The following is a 24,119-nucleotide window of genomic DNA, read 5'->3' on the forward strand; positions in this document are numbered from 1 at the left end:
CTCATCATTCTGATCATTTCTGTATAACCTCAAGTCGATTTAGATGAAACAAACAACCGTTTACTGAAAAAAGCTATTGTACTCTGTAGCAACATTTTGCGAGAGTATAAAAATCGACCCGATCTAATACATATGTATGTATATTCTTTACAGCCACATACAAATTGAAAGATTCATATTATTATGATCAAGTTGATTTAATTCATATTTACTTGAAGTGACATCAATCAGTTTACAATTACAAACCGCCGATAGACGTCGGTTTTGAAATACAGTGCTCCCAATATTGTTCTTTTCCTTTAAAAATAAAACCATATACATATACGTAATAATTATTGGATTTTTAAAAAATGTACTCCTTAAGAAATATCGCAGTTCTAGTTGGTTTAACTTTTAGTGTTTACGGTGCAGTTTCTATAGGTAAGAATTGTGTATTGTATAAACAACTCTCACAGTAGCAATGTCTTATCACAAAATTGTATGTATTTGACCTATAATAAACAGAAGGCATTCACTGACATTAGTAATATGTGAGTTTGTTTATGACTACAATTATATACTATATACACCCCTGTCGAATATTGTTGTATACGGTTATTAAAGAATGTTTTCTTTAATTATTTTTTGTGTATTGTGTATGAAAATGTGAAAACTAAAAATTTATAATATATTTATTAGCCTAGAAAAATTATGAAAGCGGACAATAACTTTTTAAGGACCGAGACACCAAATATATGGACCACAGTGCATAAGGTTCATTTTTTTACCTAAGATATCAATCAATCTGTAATGATTAGTATAGAAATTCAGGGAGAGTATTTTTGTAATGGCAGCATGTCCCATCTTTGATCTTTGTTAATTGAGAGAGTGTAAAATATTCGGTTACACCCGTACTTAGCCTTTCCTTACTTGTTTAAGCTACAAATTTCGGGTGACTAGTATTTATTTATTTGTACATACATATGTATATACATACAGGTTTACCTAGGCCAAACAAGTGTATATTTCGGTATTTTGTTTGCTTTGTATGGGGAAATTATCGCTATTTGCCATTTCTTTGATTTGCATTTCCATATAATGTATTTAAACTTTCTTAGAATTCTCGAAGTAATAATCTCAGTTATCAAATTTATTTCCAATTTCGACGAAATTCCATTAGTTTCTGTGATTTGACATGAGTGATTTATAAAACTGACTTGGAAAACGTCAATTGCAATGCATACATACATAAGTATGTACAAAGTGTAACGTTCTGCAAATAAATATTTGTACTTCCATTTTCGATGAAGCAGGAAAAAAAATTATAATGAACCAATTTGATTTTAACATTGCATACCGACGATGTATAAATACCGCATCGCATTTTCCAGTAGTACGTTTTCGAAGTCAGCCGAAAGCGGGCCATACATTTTGAAGCCAGCGAATAAATGGGCTTATGACTCACCTTTTCTCTGCAATTACTCTTCACTCTTATCACCAATCTCTTAAATTTCGTATCTTTGGTATCGGTCCTTAACACAGCACTAATATATGGTGTTTTATGAATATAGAGATTTGTGTTAATTAGATTGATTTTAATATATAAGTTATAATTTACCAAATATAATTGTTTGTGATCCATTCATAAATTTGTCGAGTAAAGTTTTTCCAATAGTATTTCCCTGGTTTTAATCCTAGAAAATTGCAAGAGCATAAAATGTTCAGCTGTACAATCAAACTTAGTCCTTCCTTAATTGTTTCCCTTACTTCATATCTGATAGTATCATTAATGACTGATAGTAACACTAGTGACCATCCAGATCACCAGATCTGACTCCTCATAACTACTTTTTGAAAAGATATTTAATAATGCGATTTTGATTTTGCAAAGCACAAATGCCCTCCTTTTAGAGCATCCGGATTACACTTACTTTTTGATTCACTGATATTAGGTTAAATAAGAAGAAGAAGATATTTGATTATTTTCAAGATTAACTCTTTCACGAATATAAGAAATACCAACTTCTATTTTATTTTTAGTTCATCTCTGTTTGACAGTTTTTATCGCCTTATTTTTTTTCTGAAAGTTGGTAGTACTGTTAGTGACATATTTGCTAAATTTCACGTCAAAATATTCATTAGTATTTGAGATTCGCGTCGTTTTGTGAGACTCTAAAAGTGAATTCGATTTTTACTATGTCTGAATTTATTGAACAAAGAAGTGCGATAATGCTCCATCTCTTACCGCATTGGTTATTCGTTATCATTTCGCCACATTTTCAACTAATCTCGTGCCGCAACCACCGCATTCGCCTGATTTACCTTCGTGTAACTTCTGGCTATTCAGCAAATTCTTATGACCACTCCGAGGACACCGTTTTGACTCAATTGAGGATATAAAAGCTGAATCGAAGAAGGCTCTGATGACCATCACGACGGAGGATTTTTCCAAGTGCTATGATGACTGGAAAATTCGTTGGCGTAAGTGTATTGCAGCGGAAAAGGATTACTTTGAAGGAGATGAAATGGACAAAATTCACCTTTCAATTTGAGCACAGTAATATTTTCTTATACACTTGCAACATACAAGCTTACGACAACTTGGAATCTTGTGTTTGGTAACAAAGTTGGTTCAAAATGGTTTATGTTCTTTTAACTTTGAAACAGTTTAAAACATTACACCTAAAAAGCAATATGTTAAACTGGTAATTTACGTGTAAGCAATTAATAATATTTTGTATCAGAGTTGTAATGAAGTAGTTTAGTATTTAAAAAACTTAATTTAGTCTTCAAAATTATTTCGATTTAAAAATTTTTTTAATTTTTTTACAAAACGGGTGATCCAAGTAGAGGTACTTTCTTGAATAGCAGCCTAATCGCGCTATGATAACGGACTATTGGATGCCTGAAATTGAAGCTCGCGCTTTCGTCGACAAGAGGGTGCCACTTCCCACGCATAGCATCAATCAGTGGATTTATTGAGAAAACACTTCAGTGAAGAGATAATTTCGATGGGGTCATTTGTAGAAGTTCACGCAAGTAAGGTAAGTGCTCCGTTACCCAGCTGGTTAATCTCCTCGTAAGAGTAAAGGCTGACATCACCGCCGTCTAAAAAGTGTGATGGACGGGACAAGGACAGAGACGAGTAAGTCCTTGTGGCATTTACTACACTGTCTATATAAAGGAGGGCAAATTCGGTGTGGGATTCGTGTTGAGAGGGATAGAGACTCCGTCACTGAGTCCTGGATAGACGCCTAGCCACAATCCGCACCAAAGCGAAGTTCTTCAACATATCGCTGATTTGTGCCCACGCCCCGACGGAAGAGAAGGACGTTGCGGCCAAAGATACCTGCTATGAGCGCTTGGAGCGCACCTATGTGAGCTGCCCCCCCACGATGTCAAAAGGTATCTTTGGCAAAACGGTCGGTAAATTCAGCCTCAATGATGAAACATCTCCAAATGGGTTGAGGCTGATCGACTTCGTCCAAAATATGGTTATCTGTTGAACCAGATCGATCGTGTAGTGATAGAGGAAGACACGTCTCCCGCTTTTCAGACGTGCGTACGCTCCGAGGTCCTAACATCGACTCGGACCAAGATACGCACCTTTCTCTGTGCAGCAAAAAACGCACGTCAACAAACACAAGGAAGGTTCGACGTCAAAAAGTTGGAAACCCAACAGACAGACGAACGATTTTCTACTCGACTTCCACTCCTGTTCTCTGAGAGCACTCATCACCAACTCGGTATAAGGAACCTCTTACGTACAGCAGCAAACGAAACCATTGCTTTTCGGAAGATGTTAAAGGACAGCTGGTACGATGAGGAGTGCCATGTCCTAGTGAATAAAAATAGGCTGCCTCCCTCGTAACGTTACCATCGACCACAACATGTGCGGAATGGGATAGATGCGGAGAGTTGAAGAGGGTAGCGAGACGCATTTCCAGACAAAAAAAAAGAAGAGGCCGAAGAGCTTGACAAGCTGGCCGACAAAGAAAATGCTTGAAAATTCTACGAAATGATGCGGCGACTAACAGAAGGTTTCAAGACCGGATCATACTCTTGGACATCTCCCAGGGGTGATCTGTTGAAATAACATACTAAAATTATGGAGGGGTCTTCGGCCTGCTGAATGGCAGTGAAAGCATAACACCAGAAGATGGTGAACCCGATTCCCCAAAGAAGTTCGAATAGCAATTACCCGTCTGAAGAACAACAAAGCTGATGGGGACGATGGATTGCCGGCCGAGGTATTCAGATACGGCGACGAAGAACTGATAAGCCTCCTCAACATCGCATATAAGGTTCTATCGAGTGTATTGTGATTAAAGCCCAAAATCAACAAACTGGATGTACCTTATCAATGTGGCTATTCACCAGGCGCCAAATCTTGAAAAAACCCGTGAAAAAAAGATCGACACACACCACCTCTTCGTCGATTTCAAAGCTGCGAGATGAGCGTTGAAACGTGTACATTTATTATTAAACAAATTACACTGGTAAACAAAAATCCTCTTGTTTTTTGTGAAATGAACAGAACAAAATGTTTATTATGTAAAAATCGCCACAAGGGCAGAAAATAGCTACAGATTTGTTGTTGTTTTTTGCTATGAATATTTTTGTTAAAAAAAAAAACAGCGACATACAGTCGACCAATAAAGTTTACATACACCTAGTTCTATTAAATTCCGACATATTTATTTCTTTCAAAATGGATAAATTTTGTGGTTTTTTTTTCTATCCATTTCAAGATATGTATATCTAACATTAAATATAGCATATCAAAATATTTTTTTTTACACAAATAAAAAAAATTAAAGCTAAAGCTTAAAATGAGCATAATTTATATCAAAAAAGTTTAGTTACACTTAGGATTGTTTATATAAATCAAAAGTAATTACAATACTTTTAACGGTTTTTGGCCTACATTTTGTTGCTATTACGGAATACGGTTTTCCAAAAAGTTCCAGATATTTTGAATAGGATTAATGTCTAGTGATTGCGGGACCTATGGAGTTATTTTTATTTCCATAACAACCATTCATGTACAAGATAAGTTGTGTGTTATGGGTCGTTATCCTGTTGTAAATAGAAATGGCTGCTATTAACAGCCGATTTAATCACACTTAAAATTTAAATTTCCCACTGTATATATTATTGTTAAATTATATAAAATTATTTTATTAACCAAAGAGTACCTTAAAATGTTACGGTCGATGTTGTTCGGCGATATTTTGTTTTTGGAGTATCCCTTAACAATGTCCATCAGTAATCGGCAAGCAAACTGGCACTCACTTGCCTTGGTACCGGTTCTCCATAGCTGAAATGTCTTGGTGGAACCGTTCCCCATGTTTGTCACTTACGGGCTCTAAAATTTCCGTTAAAAATCCAGATGGGAGTCCGAAATTAACACCGGATAAAGCTCGGGGGCGTAAGACTTTATATCTATGGTGCATTTATTTATAGATTTATCGCACTTTTAGGGAGGTGGCGATATATTATAATCCGAATTCACTCATTTTTAGAAGGCGTTTGAATGGCTTGAGAGATATGTACATTAAACTTATAAGATGGCGCTGCCATAACCAATTCAATTTTTTTCAGCTATGCATTCCCCTAAAGCAATTTTTTGTACTAAATAACAACCTTGTATCTAAATGTGGAGCTTAGTTATGGTCCTTTATAGGTTTTCCACTAATGCCTTTTTGTGGGCGTGGCTCTTTGGCAATACCAACTCTGCTGGGGTGCCAAGGAAAGTGTGTACCGAATTTCAACAATATACTTATATTTATTTTTACTCAAGTCATCGCTTGCACAGACGGACTGACTCGAAGTTCAACTAGTCTCGGTATCCTGATTATTTATATGTATATACATAACATCACATCTATCCCTAATAGTTTTCAGTGATACAAACAACCGTTATTTGCAAGAGTATACAAATTTGCGTAAGGATTCAACACTCATTATTCTACGAAACTGTGAATGAATTACAATCATATTTGTTATCTTACTAGTCTTCATGATAGGTCATAGACCCATAAGCTTCGGGCTTCGTGCCCGAGATAAATATGTACATATGTGGTATGAATGTATATAAAAATAATATATGCGGTATAGGGACAACACTTCACCCAGAAGATCGGAAAGGACTACAGCAAGTTTACTTATACGTATTCACCACTTAACTGCTTATGTTTAGAAAAAATGTCCATTTGGTCGGAAAAATAGGAAACAACTATATGGGGTATATTGGGTTTAGGATAAGTCTTTACGGATTACGTACAAGGTGCGTTCCATAGTAAACAGGACTTTTTGAATCTAGCGACCCCTGGTGGCGCCATCTATGTATATGTATGTCGACTAGTGCGTTAGAATCTGCTCTCTTTATCGATTGTTCAGTGAGAATTTCATGATATTTCATATATTGGAAGTGAAATTATTGCGTTTAAAGTGTCAGTATGTTTGCGTTATCGGTGCGAAAATGAGCTTCGAACAAAGAGCCAACATTCAATTTTGTTTTAAAATTGGTAAAACTTTTACCAAACGTTTCAATTGATGAAACAAGTTTATGGCGAACATTGCCCATCCCGTAGCAGAGTGCACGAGTGGTTTCAACGTTTTCAAAGTGGTCGCGAGGACATAAATGATCACCGGAAATTCCATCGAAACTATGCGTAAACTCATAAAAAATCAGCCGAAATCGTCATTGAAATTCATGGAAATGGAATAGAACATCTCCAAAACAAATTGACTGACGACCAAAAATTGCTCAGAATCCAACATTCGATTCAACGCTTGTGACCCATTATTTGACCAAAAATCACATTTTAACCATTAACCACTTCCCGTATTCACCTGATATGGCACTGTGCAACTTCTTCCTTTTCGGAAAAATGCATTTGCTCATGAAAGGAAAGCGTTATGCAGACGTAGAGGCCATTCACCGGCATACTGGCGGCCATACCGGCCAACGAGCTAAAACACTCGTTCGACATGATTTTAGACCGTACAAAAGCTGTATTGAAGCAGGAGACTATTTTGAAAAAAAAAATAAATTTATTTTGCCGAAAAAACCATTTGTTTTGTTTTTTTTTTTAAGTCCTGTTTACTTTGGAACGTACCTTGTATATTAACAAGTATGTTCGATTATGTTCATTATTCAAGTATGTTCGAGGACGAAATTTGATGAAATTTGATAAACATAACTCACACACTGACTGACATATCCTGTCCAAAGTCAATAAGGATGTTATGATTCTTAAGTGTCATTTCAGCAGTTTTTATTATGTCATACAATTTAATTTTTTTCATTCTATTCAGTAATGCTTACAATTTCATCATGGAAAGATATACGCAAGAACAACGTTTACAAATTTTTAAATTTTATTATCGAAATAATAGTTCTCCAATTGCAATTTTTTGTGCACTTTTACCATTTCAAGGTCGTTATAATCGTCCACCTGTGCTCGCTATTCGTCGAATTTTTGAAAATTTCGAGTGTACACTTTCTTTACATAATGTTCAATTAACAATAAGACAAAGGACTACTCGAACACACTCGACACTTACTCACTTAAGTTATAGTATTTATATACCAGTATTCCTACATAGTATTAGCCGATATATGTACATCTACGTTATAAAGGCAACCGGAAGTTTGAAATTATTACATACATATGTATATTAGGTATATAGGCTAGGAATACGATTGTTTCGATTTTATTTAGTTTTGGCATCTTGACATATGTACATAACACAAAAGGATCGAGATCTTTTAGCAGTCCACATAAATTTAATTTTTGATGGGTATACATAGTATATACAATATATATGTACATATATATATATTAATTACAAAGGTAAATCCATCTACATATGAATTTTTTAAATTGATTTATCATTTAAACAGAAACGGGTTATGGAGCTTGCCAAACGCCAAACGGTAAATCCGGCGAATGTATGCTAATAAATAAATGCACTGAACTATATAACATGGCCGTTAAGCCAAATTTAGAAGATAATGATATAATATTTTTAAGGCAGAGCAGATGTGGTTCACTTGGTAAAAATATTCTGGTGAGTACAAACATTTTTATTCATTTAGACCCGTATAAAAACTATTGACAAATTCAAAAAATGCAAATTTTGTCCCGAATATATGTACATATGTAGGTCGATAAACAAACGTTGGCATATAAGAATATCAAAGGAATTTTTTTGATGAGACCATCCAAAATATAAATATGCCTACTTATAAACATTGATATCATTTTCAATATTATAAACTTTTTGACTCGTGTCAAAGCTTACATATGGTATGTGTCGGAAAAAATACTTTGCTAAACTTTACATGGTGTAAAAACTAAAAACTAAGAATTCAGTTGAAACTGTAACTTTCCAGGAAGAATATAAAACGAAAGAAATAATAGAATAACTGACAAACAGTGCTGCCAGATGTGATACTTCTTGTCTGTGTGCCCACAGTACCTCCCCCCACTATCAGATCCTAGCGGGGGTGCAAATGTTTCAAGTACTTTGGTGAATACATAGGTAGGATGGTTGATGTACTTGGCGAAGTCATTGGCTCGGTGAGAATACGGCTATGTGGCGTACTTTCGAACACTTCGTCCTTGGCCAAATGGCCTGATTTTAGACGCTCGATGCTTAGATTTATAACCTTGCCGTTAACCTCGATGGCAAAAACACGTTCATCAAGTCTTTTAATCACTTTGTGTGGGTCTGAATATGGCTGGTCAAGTGGCCGTTTAGTTGCCTCGATCCTCAGGAATGCGTGTGTGCATGTTGACAGTTCTTTGAAACAGAACGTTTTTTGACGGCAATGGTGGGTTGAAAGAACTGGTCTGATTTTCCTCAATATGAGCGAAAACATTCAAGGAAAAATTGGGAGTCTCCCGGTGGATCTCCATCTGAAAAAAATTCGCCAGGAACCCGGAGTGTTCCCATTATAGATATTCTGCGGGTGATGACTTTAAGTCTTCCTTGTAGCAAGTTCTCAATCCCAATAATACTGTTGGTAGAACCTGAGTCCACTGAGAGATTTGATGACACATGATGGCGGCTTTGAGCATGCGGTGCCACCTTTCTACCAGACCGTTGGCTGCTGGGTGATATGCCGTGGTGCGAATACGCTTGCCGAAGACTAACCGTGCTAGAGCTGTAAAAAGCGCACTTTCGAATTGGGTACCTTGATCGGTAGTGAGCAGCTTGGGGCATCCGTAGCGGGCGATCCAATGGGAGTAGAATGTGTTTGCAATCGTGCTTGCCGTTATGCCTTTAATGGGTACCGCTACCGACAAAGGTCCGACTAGGACTAAATGGACATAGTCGAATCTCTCGTCCGGAATAGGGAATGCGGCGGGTGCTGCGTCTACATGACGACCTATTTTGGAATGTTGACATGGGACACATTATCGAGCCCATTGCGTAACATCTTTGTTCATTGATGGCCACACGTATCTCTGAGCGATGAGTTTCACTGTCACTCTGCCTCTGAGATGTGCGAAGTTATGTAAAGTTTTCGACGTAGCGGTGCTGGCACGAATGGTCTGATGTTATTTATTGAAACGTCACAATAAATCGTCTGCCCGTTGGGATCAAAGGTAAGCGTTTGGAACCTTAATGATGTTTCGTTGTGTGGAAGAAGTTGCTGCAGCTCTTCGGGACAGCTCATCGTTGTCAATAACTGCGGGTAGATGCTTAGTTTCAACGCGTGAAAAGGTGTCAACGACGTTGTTGTCTGAACCGGAGACGTATTCAATGTCAGTCGTGAATTGGCTGATGAGTCCTAGCTATCTGATCTGGCGAGGTGAGGATTTATCCGATTGTTGATGGAACGCGAAAGTCAATGGCTTGGGATCTGTGCTGACAGCAAACTCACGACCTTCAACCCAGTGTCTAAAGTACTTGATGGCTTCGTATATAGCCGTCAATTCTCTATCATATGTGCTGTAGTCAATCTGTGTGGGTGACAACTTTTTCGAGAAGAATCCAAGTGGCCTCCAAACGTTTTTATGTTCTGCTAGCACTGCTCCCAGCGCAGTACAAGAGACGTCACACGTAATCCGAAGCTCGGCGGCTGGTGATGGATGAGCTAGGAGAGTTGCGGCTGCTAGTTGTTTCTTGATGTAGATGAAAGCTTGTTCTGATTCTGTTGTCCAAGGTACTGGTCTGCGATCGTTTTTCTTTGAGTCTTTTAAGAACTCGTTGAGGGCTGCCTGGGCAGCGGCAGCATTACTGATGTGTCGTCGGTAAAAGTTTATTGCGCCGATAAATCTTCTTAGCTTAAAAATTGTTTCAGGTTTTGGGAAATCCCGTAGCGCCTGGACTCGGCATGGAAGTGGTGCGGAACCGAGTTTCGAAATTCGATATCCCAAGAAATCGACTTCGGAAGCACCCAAAACACATTTTTCCGCATTAATGCACAGGCCGTATTGGCTAAGCTGCTGGAACACTAACCAGAGGTGTTGTATGTGTTGTTGTTCACTGGATGATGCTATCAGCAGGTCGTCGATGTAAGCATATACGCAATCGAAGCCCTTGAGTGCTTCGTTGATAAAACACTAAAAGGACTGTGCCGCGTTGCGGAGCCCGAATGGCATACTGATGAACTCGAATAACCCGAACGGGGTTATTATGGCGGTTTTTGGTATGTCTTCCTCGGCCACCAAAATATGATGAAACGCACGTCTGAGATCGATTGTATAAAATACGTACCTTTCCTGCTAATATTGTGGCATAATCATGAAGAACCGAGATTGGGTACTGGTCAAGAATAGTTCTTTCGTTGAGTCTACGGTAGTCTCCTCATGGTCGCCAGTCTCCATTTTTCTTCTTGGTCATGTGTAAGGGACCAGCCCAGGGGCTATTTGACGGTCTGGCATGACCCAAACCGATTAGGAGCTCAAACTCCTTCTTGGCCACTTTGAGGCGTTCAGGACATAACGGTCGAACACGTTACATGCACGTTGGCCCGGTGGTAGGGATGAAATGTTTAACGGAGTGCTTGATGGCGGTGCGGTTCGAAAGGTTTCCCAATAGTTCCCGATAGCCGTAAATTTGTTGCTCTCGGTTATAGCCGTGACCGCTGTTAAGGGGGGCGCTTGCATAGCGGCCTACACTGTGCGAGTCTAAGTTAGGGTCTACCAAGCGACCACGTTTGAGGTCCACAACTAATCCAAATTTATGGATGAGATCTGCACCGACAATTCGATATGGTACGTTAGCTATACAGAATATCCAATGAATCGGACGCCGTAGCCCTATGTTGAGGGTGAGTGCCTTATCTCCGTAGGTTTCGATTTTGCTACCGTTTGTAGCTTGCAGTCGAAAAGGTATGTTGCCACCAGCATCCGCCGTATCTACTGGGGGCCGTTTGTGTTTCCCTGAAACGTGCAGGGCCGTGCGCACTTTTTGATACATTGACCAAATCTCCGATGATAAAAACATGGTGTGCTTGTAGCATTGTCCCGTGATGCGCTTGACGTACTGTTACTGCGACTGCTTCCGTTGAATGATGATTTGTCGAGCCTCTGAGCCAGCTTTTCGACTTACCTTGAAAACTCGTCAAGTTGCTTTTTTATGTCACTACTAGCAGCGAATTTGTGGGTCACAGCCATTATACCGGGATCTCCATGTCCTCGCTGAACTTCCATGAGGCGATCTGCTGTTCGCGCGAGATTAGTATTGTTTTCTTCACCAGTGGCAGCTAGCTGTATCTGTGCTTCAACGGCAGCAAACCACAATTGAACCTGCTGGTTCCAAAACGGCGGTAGTTCGATTCGTTCAAATCGGTCGATGTGCGTAGTTTGCAGTGGTGGGAGCTGGGAAGGCGTGTTTGCTTCCAAAAATTCCTCGGTGAAGTTCTCGTCTTGCGAACGTGGGCACCACTGGGTACAATTTTGCTGTTGGTCCATTTAACGTGTGTTGTTAAACAGTAGGGTTCGGGTATGTGGCGGAATAAAACACCACATCAATTAACAAAACGTTTATTTAATAAGCTATTCAACACTTCTACACTTGTTGGCGTCTGTACAAGAAGTGACGCTTCTTAAAAACTAAAAACTAAGAATTCGGTTGAAACTGTAACTTTCCAGGAAGAATATAAAGAGAAAGAAATAATAGAATAACTGACAAACAGTGCTGCCAGATGTGATACTTCTTGTCTGTGTGCCCACACTGGTATTCAAAATTGTGTCATGGCATAGTTCTCATATCAGACAAGTGTCAGACAATAAAACGTTCAATGGTTTACAGCCACAGAGACGGTCACGCATCTTTATGAATTTATTTTCATATGATATACTATACATATATTTATAAAACTTTATATTCACATACGAGTACATAGATACATATATGTATGTTTGAGTTCGATTTAAGCTTTTTTAAGAAAACTGCAAAAGTGCATTAAATATTACTACAAGTATATCTGTTTTCATTTACTTTTACTTTCAGGTTTGCTGTCATAAGTCAATAGGTGGAGGATCAGGTAAAAATAAACACAAAAAATACATACACCGAACCTTAGGAATAAAATATAATACATACATATGTACAATATATAACTTAACTTAAATATTAAAATATCGTATTCAGAGGAGCAAAAGTCACTTTAATGGATATATGGCGACTAGCGGAACGACTGATTTCATCTACCTATGGTATTAAGCTGAATTATTTTCAAAGAAATATTGCCACCCAATTTTAATAAGATTTATGAAATGCCCAATATGTGTGGTCTAGCGAAACTACTGAAACGATCCAATTAGCTTTTAGCATCCGAAACCATTGTTAGGAAACTACATAGTACATTCACTAATTTTACCAACATGCACATTTCATTCACAGAACGACAGTTTTATTCTATATATACTATGTACGTATAAGCAGTGGCGGGTTGTTTAGTTCCGCACACAGTTCGATTTCTATTTTTATATTCTTGCAATCGTTTGCTACAGATAACTACTAAAACTACAACAACCAAATACTATAAGACCTCCGACCAATAAATCAATAACTAAATACGCGACCAAACTGATTTCGACTAAATTTTTTACGTGATATTCTACTCATATTCTTATGTCACAGTGCGAAAATTGGCTAAATCGGAATACAACCACGCCTACTTCCCCTATAACACAGTTTTAAATTCCTTTTGATTCTTTAACATTCCAGTGTACAAATCAAGAAGTAAAATTTGAGATATCCTGATGAACCCTGACACACTTGTTCCAAACACCATACGAAGTTAGATATTGAACATGGGTGAAAGCTCACCAAAGGGCGATAAGCGAAAATATACTTGTATACTTAAAGCTAAAACTGCAAGTATAACCAAGGTGCCCGCCCTCTTACAAACCTCTGAAGCTATTTCAACCATAGTTATTAAAAAGGAGTCCCTTTGGCTTCTTCATGTGCTGTGAAAATATGTTAAATCAGACGATAACCACTCCCTCTGTCCGTGTAACATTAGGATGAAAACTACTAAAAGATCGATAAGTCAAGAATAAAATCGTCAGAGACAATAAATTTTACCCCCGGGTCACAGAAAAATTTTAAGAGATTCGGTATGAAAATTTGACAACGGGCGTGTCACTGCGCACCTTTAAGTGAAGAGCCATAACTTAGGACCAATTTGTACCAAATTGAGTGCACAACATTACCTCTACATTCGTTTGTTATTTCAGTTCACAGATTAAAAATCAAGGACCAATAAAGTTGAAGTAATAAAATCTAGAGTAAATAGTGCCTCTGAGGAATGCCATCTCACGTTCAAAAATAGTTGAAAATAGAACATAGCTTTTCAGATCACCACTGTATATAACTAACATTTTACCGAAAATAACGATAAAACTCTGAGGTATGTTAAAGTGTTTGAGAAAGAATCATTTCCTTATAATAGTGTGCCATTGAGTCAAAACCTGGCAATATTTATGTACAGTATCGCTTTATAGCTGACTTACAGAGTATAAAATGTTCGGTTACATCCGAGCTTAGTCTTTTGTTACTTATGTTTATACTATTGCAACATGTTTCTACAAAGTATACTAGTTTTTAGATGATACCTCACGTATCATCTAAAATTAAGCGAGGTAGATATAGGGTTATACATATACAATATACCATATCATGTATCATCTACAAAGTACTATATAATAGTTTTTAGATGATACCTCACGTATCGAAATCGGATTACATCCACGCTTACTTCTTATATAGCACAATTTTAAATAAACTTGATTCTTTCAATTTTTAGTATACAAATCAAGAAGAAATTCATATAACAAAATAAAACTTCACAATAATAATTTATTTAAAGTATGCCACGTTAAGACCAAAAACTGTATCTATAGCTGACTTTTGACCGAAAATATCGATCAATATATGGGATAAACAATTAAAATTCATTGAAAGTCCTCTGATAATAGTATCTCTGTGTATTAAAAATTGTTTGAATCGGGTCAATACTTCCCCGAATCCCCGTAAACCTAATATAAGGATTTTCAAACTTCCGGATGACTTTATGCCCGGAATTTTCCAACAGCTGGCTAACTTTTTTCCATATGATTGATGATTGTATGTGAGGTACCTTAATGAAACTCAGGGTACATTTTTTTTAGAAAGTCTTACTGGCAAAAAAAAATAAAACCGGGCCAATACTACCCCCAACTCCCATATTTTTCTGAAGAAATTTGTCAAACTTTGATTCTTGCAAGTTGCAAGAGTATAAAATGTTCGGTTACACCCGAAATTAATCCTTCCTTAATTATTAAATTTCTTTTTTACATATCTGGATTTACATGTTTTTATTTGTAAGTGTGCTTTAAAATTTGCAAAATTATAAGAATTACTATTATACGGATATAGTATATATATGTATGTATGTATATATCTATTGTTTCTATCTTACGTAATTAGTAATGAATAAGTATAAACAAAAAACCACAAATTTATGTTATATATGTACATACATATGTACATATATTCTTAAAAAGATAATATTGAAATTATAATAAAAATAGCTTTTTCAAAAAAATAGGAGTGCCCTAGAAAAAACTAGCAAAAAAAAGGGAAAAACGAATTTTCCATTTCCAAATTTTTGGCATCAGTGTGGGCGAATTGAGTTACAAGCTGCTTTTATCGTCTCCCTAATATTTGTGAGAGCCTTTTTAGCGACGTCCTCTTCCATATCTGCACATCAATTTTCAATCGGGAGACTGGACGGACTATTCAAGCACTCTTCTGGCATTATCAGCGAACCATTTATTTGCCAGTTTGCTTGGATAAATATCTTGTCATAAGAACCAAATCAATACATTTCATCGCTAGCATAGGGCAGCATGGTTTTTGCGTAATTTTGACATAACCGAACCGAGAACATTTTTCAACAAACAAAATATTTTTAAATACATCTGACAGCAATATACTGTGCAATTTTTCTGAATGGTGACTATTGAGTGTTTAGTTTTGCAAACATAATCTGTTCTGCTAGGCTTTTATGTATTTGAATAAAAATAAATTTTCTTAGACTGACCAGATATTCCCCATGCGCTAAATCTTGGAAAAAATCCGTGAATCGAGAATCGTCGATTTCAAAGCTGGCTTTGACAGCACGAAAAGGAGCTGCCTTTATGCCGCGATGTCTGAATTTGGTATCCCTGCAAAACTCAAAGCTCCGTCAGGATCGGGAAGGACCTCTCCGATCCGTTCAATACGAAACGAGGTTTCAGACATGGCGACTCTCTTTTGTGTGACTTCTTCAACCTTCTTCTGGAGAAAATAATTCAAGCTGCAGAACTAAACCGAGAAGGTACAATCTTCTATAGGAGTGTACAGCTGCTGGCGTATGCTGATGATATTGACATCATTGGCCTTAACAACCGCGCCGGTGCGACTAGGCACCCACGTCACTGTTGACAGTCATAACTTCGAAGTTATAGATAATTTCGTCTATTTATTTTTCTTTTTACGCTTATTTCAAATGAGCGCTGCTATTATTTTGAGAAGGCAAAAGTACATTTATTTGAGAAAATCGCAAATTATCGAGAACAGAAAAAAGTCAAAAGTATGTAAAGGATCTTCATGATTTGCACAAAAATATCAAAAAATATAATTACTACTGCGCATAGAAGAAAATTAGCAACAGCACTATTGTTTTTATAAAAGCTATATATTTTTCACAGATGAATGCGAAACTCCGAATGGCAAAAAAGGACGTTGCAAATCTATCTTAGAATGTAGTTCATTATTACCATTAGTCAAAGACGATTTATCGGCAAGTGAGAGAAACTTCTTGACCAAAAGCGTGTGTGGACAAGGCAATCGCCAGGTAAAAGGATTATCCTCATCTCAACCCTTAAATTATATATTACAATAAATAAAACCATCCTACATTATTAAAACAATGCCAAAAATAGGGGTGCAGCAAAATTTATTTTCATTAATAGATATAAATAAGAGCTTATTTCTATGGTAAAATTTGATTTACTATTCAAGGTAGTTATCTTCAAAGGCGATAAAACGATTATAGCGATCAACAATTTTTTCAATACCATTTTTATAATACATTTGCCCTAAGCCTCAGTTTTCCACATACCTCTTCGGTATTGCTAAATTGCGGTGGATGTGAAAGCATATCGAAACCCAATTTTGACATCGTAATCTTTAATTTATAACACAGTGTATTGTCTTGATGAAATTGCACTTTCTTCTTCTTAAACTAGGGGCGTTTTTGGCGATTTTATCCTTCAAACGCTCAAATAACGCAATGTAATGTTAACGGTGTTTCCCTTTTGAAGTTAGTTGATGAGTATTACAAGTATATTTCAAAATACTGATGTCACAAACTTGCGAGCCGACTTTTTCGTCTTTCACGCTTTGGGGTTGGTGCAGTTCACTCTGCTGACTTGTCGATTGGACTCCGATGTGAAATGATGGAATCGTGTTTCATCCATTGTCACATATCGACGCAAAAATTCGGTTTATTACGATTAAAGAGTTTCAAACATTCCTCACAATCAGAAAAATTTTGTTGTTTTTATTGGATTCCTGAATATTCACTCACAATTTATCCAATACGTTCCTTCGGTATCTTTAGAGTCTCAGTTCTCTCGAACAACTTCACTTTACGAGCATCCGAAATTATTTAGGGGACTTCTTTGATGTTTTCGTCGGTAACGGCCTCTTTAGTGCGTCTACTGCCTTCATCATCCTCGTCGGACAGTTCGACTCGTTCAAAGTTAGCAAACAACTTTTCAACGGTTGATTTTCCAGGTGCAAAGTCCAAATAATGTTGATCAATCCAAACCTTGGCTTTAACACGAAAATTCTTGTGATCCATTTTTTGTGAACTAACACAAGTTTCTTAACTCAAAATGCTATATCTCATAATCTAATAAACCATAGCTGTCAAATTTGCAAATATGTACATGTTTCTTTTAAAGGTAGGGGTTTACTAAAAATCATATCATCATTCATTATAAGGTAAAAATCATACTTTGCACCACAGAAATATTACAGGTTATATAACGAAAAAGTCAATCCAATTAAAGCAAATATGCTATATTAATCATAGTAGTGCTATGTACCATTTAATATTACTAATACGTATATGTATACATATATGAATATTTATCTATGTTTAGGTATGCTGCCCCGATCCTCCGACCAATAATCGTGGAGAATTACCTTTGCCACCGAACTGTGGAAAAATTCCGTTAACAGGACGGATTTTTGGTGGAACTGCGACAGATATTGATGAATTTCCATGGACAGCTTTACTTATATACGCTAAAGGTAAGAACATTTAGTATAAAATTTATTATGATAATTTGTTTCAAGTATAAATAAAGAATACTTCATTAGAATGGTTAACTGTTTCAATATGAGGTTATTAATTTCAGCTTTCCGTTCTGCAGATATAGTCACTAGTTTTACCGATTCCAAATTTTATGCACCAAAATCAACATTATACTTTTGCTAGTTCTGCCAATCTAAGGTAAAAATTCAAACTTACATTCAAATGTAAAAGTCATTATTCGGTGAAGCTGTGAATTGATTACAATTGGTATTTTATTGGATGGTATTATAGATCATCCAATGACTTACGTGCATTTATGCTTCCGAATTTCTATTACAAAATTTTGGATTAATGTATGTTGGGATTAAAAATAAGATTTTTGGGATTTTGTAGACAATGAAGTAAAAATATATTGACTATAGGAGACCACATCAGCTATAGGATCATAAATCTATACATTAGGATATAAAGTTTGGCAAAAAATTAAATTAATTCATTTGCATCGCTTAATTGTAATATTTAAAAAAAAGAATCCACTATTATTAGAAAGACAACTCTCTGAATTTGATTAATATAAGTCACATATTGACCGATATACATGTGAGGTATTTGCATAAGATCAACTTCGTTAATTGATGTTTGAAAACCTTTAGATATCATTCGGTCAGATTTCGACCATTTTCACTACATAACATAAATAATGTTATTCACCAAAATTGGTGACTTAATTTGCGAACTGTATATGGTATAAAGGATTTCGCCTAAAGATAACCGGTGTCAGTTAAAAAAAATTAAACTGCCAATACTCCTTCTAATTACATATGTACCTTACATACATTACTGTACCGAAATACAGTTTTATATTAGTTAGCACTTATAAATTTTTTATTCAATTTTTTGTGATCGCGGCAATGGCTCGAATCCGTTCATCTGCAATACCTACCTTCTTATAGTACCAAGAAACAGGTATGTAGCTTAACCAAGATTTCTTATTTTTTACTCAAGTTATCGCTTGCAGAGATGGGCTAACGAACATATAGATCTGTAGCAGCACGTTGCGAGAGTATAAAAATGCATACAACTTTCATCGAATTTAATCAGATTTTTTTTTGTTTATATTTTAGAATTTTAGCTTTTTGAAATCATCATAAAAATTAAACATTTTGCTTCGAGCTATTCGATCACGAAAATCAGATTGGCGTAGAATTATCCCTTAATTTCCCTATTTACCAAGGACTGTTTCGGCTAATGCACTTATTGCTGGGTATTTTTATTCTCACGCAATGTGGTTCTACCGCAATTGATTGTCCGAGCAAGCGATAACTTCCGTAAAAATTGCGAAATCTTGATAAAACGTTGTTCACGTATTCTTTAGCATCCTAAGAAGGATGCCCGGAATTAGGTCACTGTGATGTTAAGAGAATTCATTGTTGCAGAGTATTGAGTTATGGAAGGCCATCTACAGTTTAAAATCTAATAAAAAGTTCCGCACTCCCTTAAGTTTACTGAACGTATCTTAAAAACTTCTAAAGCTAATTTAACCAAACTTGCTTTTTCTAACACCTCCTATTACAGTGTTAAAATGGGTGAAATTGGATGGTAACCACGTTCGTCATCAATATAATAGTTATGTCGAAAGCTACTAACAGTGCAATAAATCACGAAGTAAATAGATACATAAGAAGTAAACGTTTTATTAAGTTCCCTTCCGCCTTTTTTCAATTTCGCGGCTATGTACAATTGTATAAAGCGCTACAGAGCTCGTATATGGCAATAGTATACATCTTTGAAAGGTCTTGACATAACCTACAAAACGACGCTATGCATGATTAGTTTGGATATTGCGTTCAACAGTTATAGACGTGTAAATGGAGTTCACTAACGCCGAAATTCGCACTATTTTAAAGTTTTTTCATGGAAAACATCTAGTTAGATCGGCATGTGGCATCTCGTGACATCGCCCAGAAGATGGAAGTTAGTCACCAAACCATTTTAAACCATCTGCAGAAGGTTGGATACACAAAAAAGCTTGATGTTTTGGTGCCGCATGATTTGACGCAAAAAACCCTTCTGGACTGAATCAACGCCTGCGATATGCTACTGAAACGGAACAAACTCGACACTCGGCCAGGAAGGTTTTGCTATGTGTTAGGTGGGATTGGAAGGGAATCATCCACCATGAGCTGCTCCCATATGGCCAGACGCTTAATTCTACCATCTACTGCGAACAACTGGACCGCTTGAAGCAGGCGATTAACCAGAAGCGTCCAGAATTGGCCAACAGGAAGGGTGTAATGTTCCAACAGGACAACGCCAGACCACACACTTCGTTAATGACTCGTCAGAAGCTACGGGAGCTCGGATGGGACGTTTTATCGCATCCACCATATAGCCCGGACATAACGCCAAGTGATTACCACCTGTTCTGTCCATGGCGAACGCCCTTGTTAGTGTAAAGTTGAATTCAAAAGAGGCTTGTGAAAAGTGGCTGTCCGAGTTCTTCGCAAATAAGGAGGGGGCATCTACGAGGGGGGTATTCTGAAGTTGCCGTCTAGATGGAAACAGATTATCGAACGAAACGGCGCATATTTGAACTAAATCCGATCACTCTAACACTTTTTATAAAGGATTGAATAAAGAGCAAAAAAGCGGAAGGGAAATATTTGACAACCTAATATTTACTGTCAGAGTGGTTCAGAATGGCTTTATCGGAGCCGGTGTCAAATTTGGATAAATTATATAATAAATTTGTAATCTTTTGTTAAGTTTATACCCCACATATCTCATTTGAATTAATTAAGTTGATTTTATTTCGGACATGAAGTTAAACGTAGAAACTAACTAAGTTTAAAACGTGTACTATAAGTAAATAAGAAGCCAAATATGAGCGTAATCCACTCACGCTTCCATTAAAAAATTAATTATGAATTCTTACGCAACCATTTTATATCCTGAACAAGGTAGATGAAGTTTGCCAGGAAGAATTAGAATTAAAACTCTATAAAATATTGGTATTACCTGGAAATATTTCCCAACTTGTGAAATTATAAAAAAAATCACTTGCTTACTTCTTTTAATCTTCCTTAGTATCCTACTTTCATAAGCTTATAAATATAAACATTATCTTTGGAATCACACGAATTTTCTTGGTCACTTTACTACATTCTGTTCATTACATAATATATTGTAATTCTTTTTATCTTGGATTGAAAATGATTTATCTTTGATTGTTCCTTAAAAACTCTCTTAAAGACAAGTTTTTATTAAAAACATCTATTTTTTTCAATACTATAGGACACGAAAAAGTTGTGAACCACTTTACCTACTTTTATTGACAAAAAAGTAAAGACGAGTTCGTAGATGACCGTAGCCCCACCCTCTAATAAATTGAATGTACATACATATCTCTTAAGCCACCTTCTGAAAATGAGTGAAATCAGATTATGACTAAATCAACTTCCCATATAACGATTTTGTTAGAGCTGTTGTGAAATTTTGTCGATAGGCGTGACAGTGTCCACATTTTGGCGAAAACCCATATCTGCTGCCTGATCTGCACGACCACTTTGAACCAAATTCGGTATACATATATCCTGACGATCCAACGCTACATTACGATAATGAGCGCAGTCGGGCCACAACCTCGTCGACTTCTCATATAGCATAACTTTAGATTTCATGTGAAGCTTTCACTTTCTGGTATGCAGGTTTAGCAATAATGAATGTATCTGGATAAAACTTTACTCGAATAGTCTGCCTAAAGTAAGCCACCTAGCCTAAAGTGCGAAAATGAGCTTCGAACAAGGAGCCAACATTAAATTTTGTTTTAAAAATGGTAAAACTTTTACCGAAACGTTTCAATTGATGTAACAAGTTTATGGCGATGATTTCCTATCCCGTAGCAGAGTGCGCGAGTGGTTTCATCGTTTTCAAGATGGTCGTGAGGACATAAATGACGATCAACATGTGGGCCAATCAAAATCCGTGATCACCGGAAATTCCATCGAAACTGTGCGTAAACTCATCAAAAATCAGCCGAAATCATCATTGAAATTCATGGAAATGGAATTGAACATCTCCAAAACATCGATTTATCGCATTTTGACCGAACATTTGGGTTTAAGAAAGGTGTATGCACGGTTTGTTCCGCACAAATTGGCTGACCACCAAAAATTGCTCAGAATCCAACATTCGATTCGACGCTTGTGACCGATTATTTGACCAAAAATCACATTTTAACCATTCCACTCCCCGTTTTCACCTGATATGGCACCGTGCGACTTCTTCCTTTACGGAAAAATTCATTTGCCCATGAAAGGAAAGCGTTTTGCAGACGAAGAGGCCATTCAAAAGGCTTGCACCGGCATACTGGCGGCCATACCAGCCAACGAGCTAAAACACTCGTTCGACATGCTTTTGGACCTTACAAAAAGCTGTATTGAAGTAGAAGGAAACTAATGGGTTGTCAAAAAAGTCTTTCGGTATTTTTATTGATTTTTTTTTTTTATTGAAATTAAAATGAATTTTTGATGACTCATGCCCAGCTCTTGACCGATGCTACGGCTGCTACTATGCCGGTCTCTTTCGACCAATTCAGCGATTTTATCGCAATTTTCGACGACAGGCCTTCCGGAGCGTGGCGCATCTTCGACCACCTCTACACCAGAACGAAAACGTTGAAACCATCGTTGTGCGGTGGAAATGGAAACTGTATCGGATCCATAAACTGCACAAATTTTATTGGCGGCTTGAGATGCATTTAGTACTGTACAATATGCCGTATTTTCTCTTTATTTTGCTCCATGTTTGCGACGCTATAACTCACGAACGACTTAAAAGAACGGACAATCAATCAAACACGTCTTAGCGCGTGAAATGAGCTTTCCAAAAAGATATAGCATGACCCAATGCGACGAATAAAACTAGAACTACGCGCTTTCAGCGCCAACTAGCGAAAATACCTCAAGACTTTTTTGACAACCTATTATTTTGAATAAAATAAATTTTTTTTTTTTTTGCCGAAAAACCATTTGTTATGTTTGCCTTTTTAAAATCCTATTTACTTTGGAACATATCTCGTATGGTAGATTGGTGATGATGATTGGTGGGTGATTAGTGGGTGTGTGGCATGTTAATAGGATGCGTTATTGCCAAAAATAGATATAATTTTGCCAGCACCTGAAGGAATTTCTCGGACTTTGATTCTTGCATGTTGCAAGAGTGTAAAATGTTTTCTTGTCATAATTAATTTAGTTTATTTCTTTTTGCAGGAAACGGTGGCGAAGGTCTTCATTGCGGTGCTAGTCTGATTAACGACCGCTACGTTTTAACGGCAGGACATTGTGTTAGTAAGCGTGTACTCCCTGCACATTGGCGCCTAACTGGAGTTCGTTTGGGTGAATGGGACTTAGAAACACAACTCGATTGCCAATTTGATAGCAAGGGCAATAAACTTTGTTCAAGTCCACATATCAATATAAATATTGAGGAAGAAATATGCCATCCACTGTACGATGTTAGAACCCAAACATATGATATAGCCTTACTTCGTCTTCAAGAAAAAGTCAATTTCAATGCTTTCACTAGTCCTATTTGCTTGCCAAGCTCTTCAACAAGTAATTATGAAGGCGTTACTATGGACATTGCTGGTTGGGGTGCAACAGAAACATCCAATAGTAGTCAAAAGAAATTAAAAGCGTTGGTGAGAGGTGAAAATCTGGAAAGGTGTAAAGCAAAATACCGTCGTTACACTAGAATCGAGTTAGGCAACAGTCAAATGTGTGCGGGCGGTGAGAAAAGTATTGACACGTGTCGCGGTGACTCTGGTGGACCTCTAATGTTTGCTCAATCTGTTAATGGAAGGGAAGCATACTTTTTGGTGGGTGTAGTTTCATTTGGTCCCACACCGTGTGGACAAGAAGGTTTCCCCGGTGTTTACACCCGTGTAGATGCTTTCGTTAGTTGGATACAAAGCACTATTAGAAAGTAAAACTTTTTATTGTTTTTATGTTATTACTTAACCTCTTAATATGTCTCTGAAAATTAACAAAAATATATGTATATCTTTCAGATTAATAAACATTGACAGTAATTTTATATTTCATTTGACAGTCAGTACTTTAATTACTCTCATATTTTATTATTATTAATTTTTAAAAATTAATATGACAGGCTGCCATTATATATAAGAATATTGGACGCCTGGCATTGTGAATGTCCTGCAACATATGTAAGTTAGTGAAAATATAATGATAATTTAATCATAATGTGCGACAAAATCGGTGTTAAAACTTTGTGACACGAACTTTGTGATGATTTT

At 36.8% G+C, this 24,119-nt stretch overlaps 1 protein-coding gene across 1 annotated transcript; it reads left to right on the plus strand.

Annotated features, from left to right (window-relative positions):
• The first annotated feature begins 231 nt into the window (after window positions 1-231).
• Window positions 232-23,903, plus strand: LOC126753453 (serine protease easter-like). The gene is made up of 6 exons (XM_050464942.1): window positions 232-420; window positions 7,892-8,058; window positions 12,457-12,490; window positions 16,185-16,330; window positions 17,646-17,796; window positions 23,071-23,903. The coding sequence occupies exons 1-6, from the start codon at window positions 351-353 to the stop codon at window positions 23,787-23,789; spliced, it is 1,287 nt and encodes a 428-aa protein (XP_050320899.1). The 5' UTR covers window positions 232-350; the 3' UTR covers window positions 23,790-23,903.
• The last annotated feature ends 216 nt before the right edge of the window (window positions 23,904-24,119 follow it).

The sequence above is a fragment of the Bactrocera neohumeralis genome, chromosome 3, assembly GCF_024586455.1.
Source record: "Bactrocera neohumeralis isolate Rockhampton chromosome 3, APGP_CSIRO_Bneo_wtdbg2-racon-allhic-juicebox.fasta_v2, whole genome shotgun sequence".
NCBI classification, from domain to species: Eukaryota; Metazoa; Arthropoda; class Insecta; order Diptera; family Tephritidae; genus Bactrocera; species Bactrocera neohumeralis.

Coding starts and splice junctions, on each gene's coding strand:
- LOC126753453 (XM_050464942.1), top strand. CDS start 351: ATGTACTCCTTAAGAAATATCGCAGTTCTAGTTGGTTTAACTTTTAGT. Junction 8,059..12,456: donor CACTTGGTAAAAATATTCTG/GTGAGTACAAAC, acceptor TTTTACTTTCAG/GTTTGCTGTCATAAGTCAAT. Junction 16,331..17,645: donor GTGGACAAGGCAATCGCCAG/GTAAAAGGATTA, acceptor ATCTATGTTTAG/GTATGCTGCCCCGATCCTCC.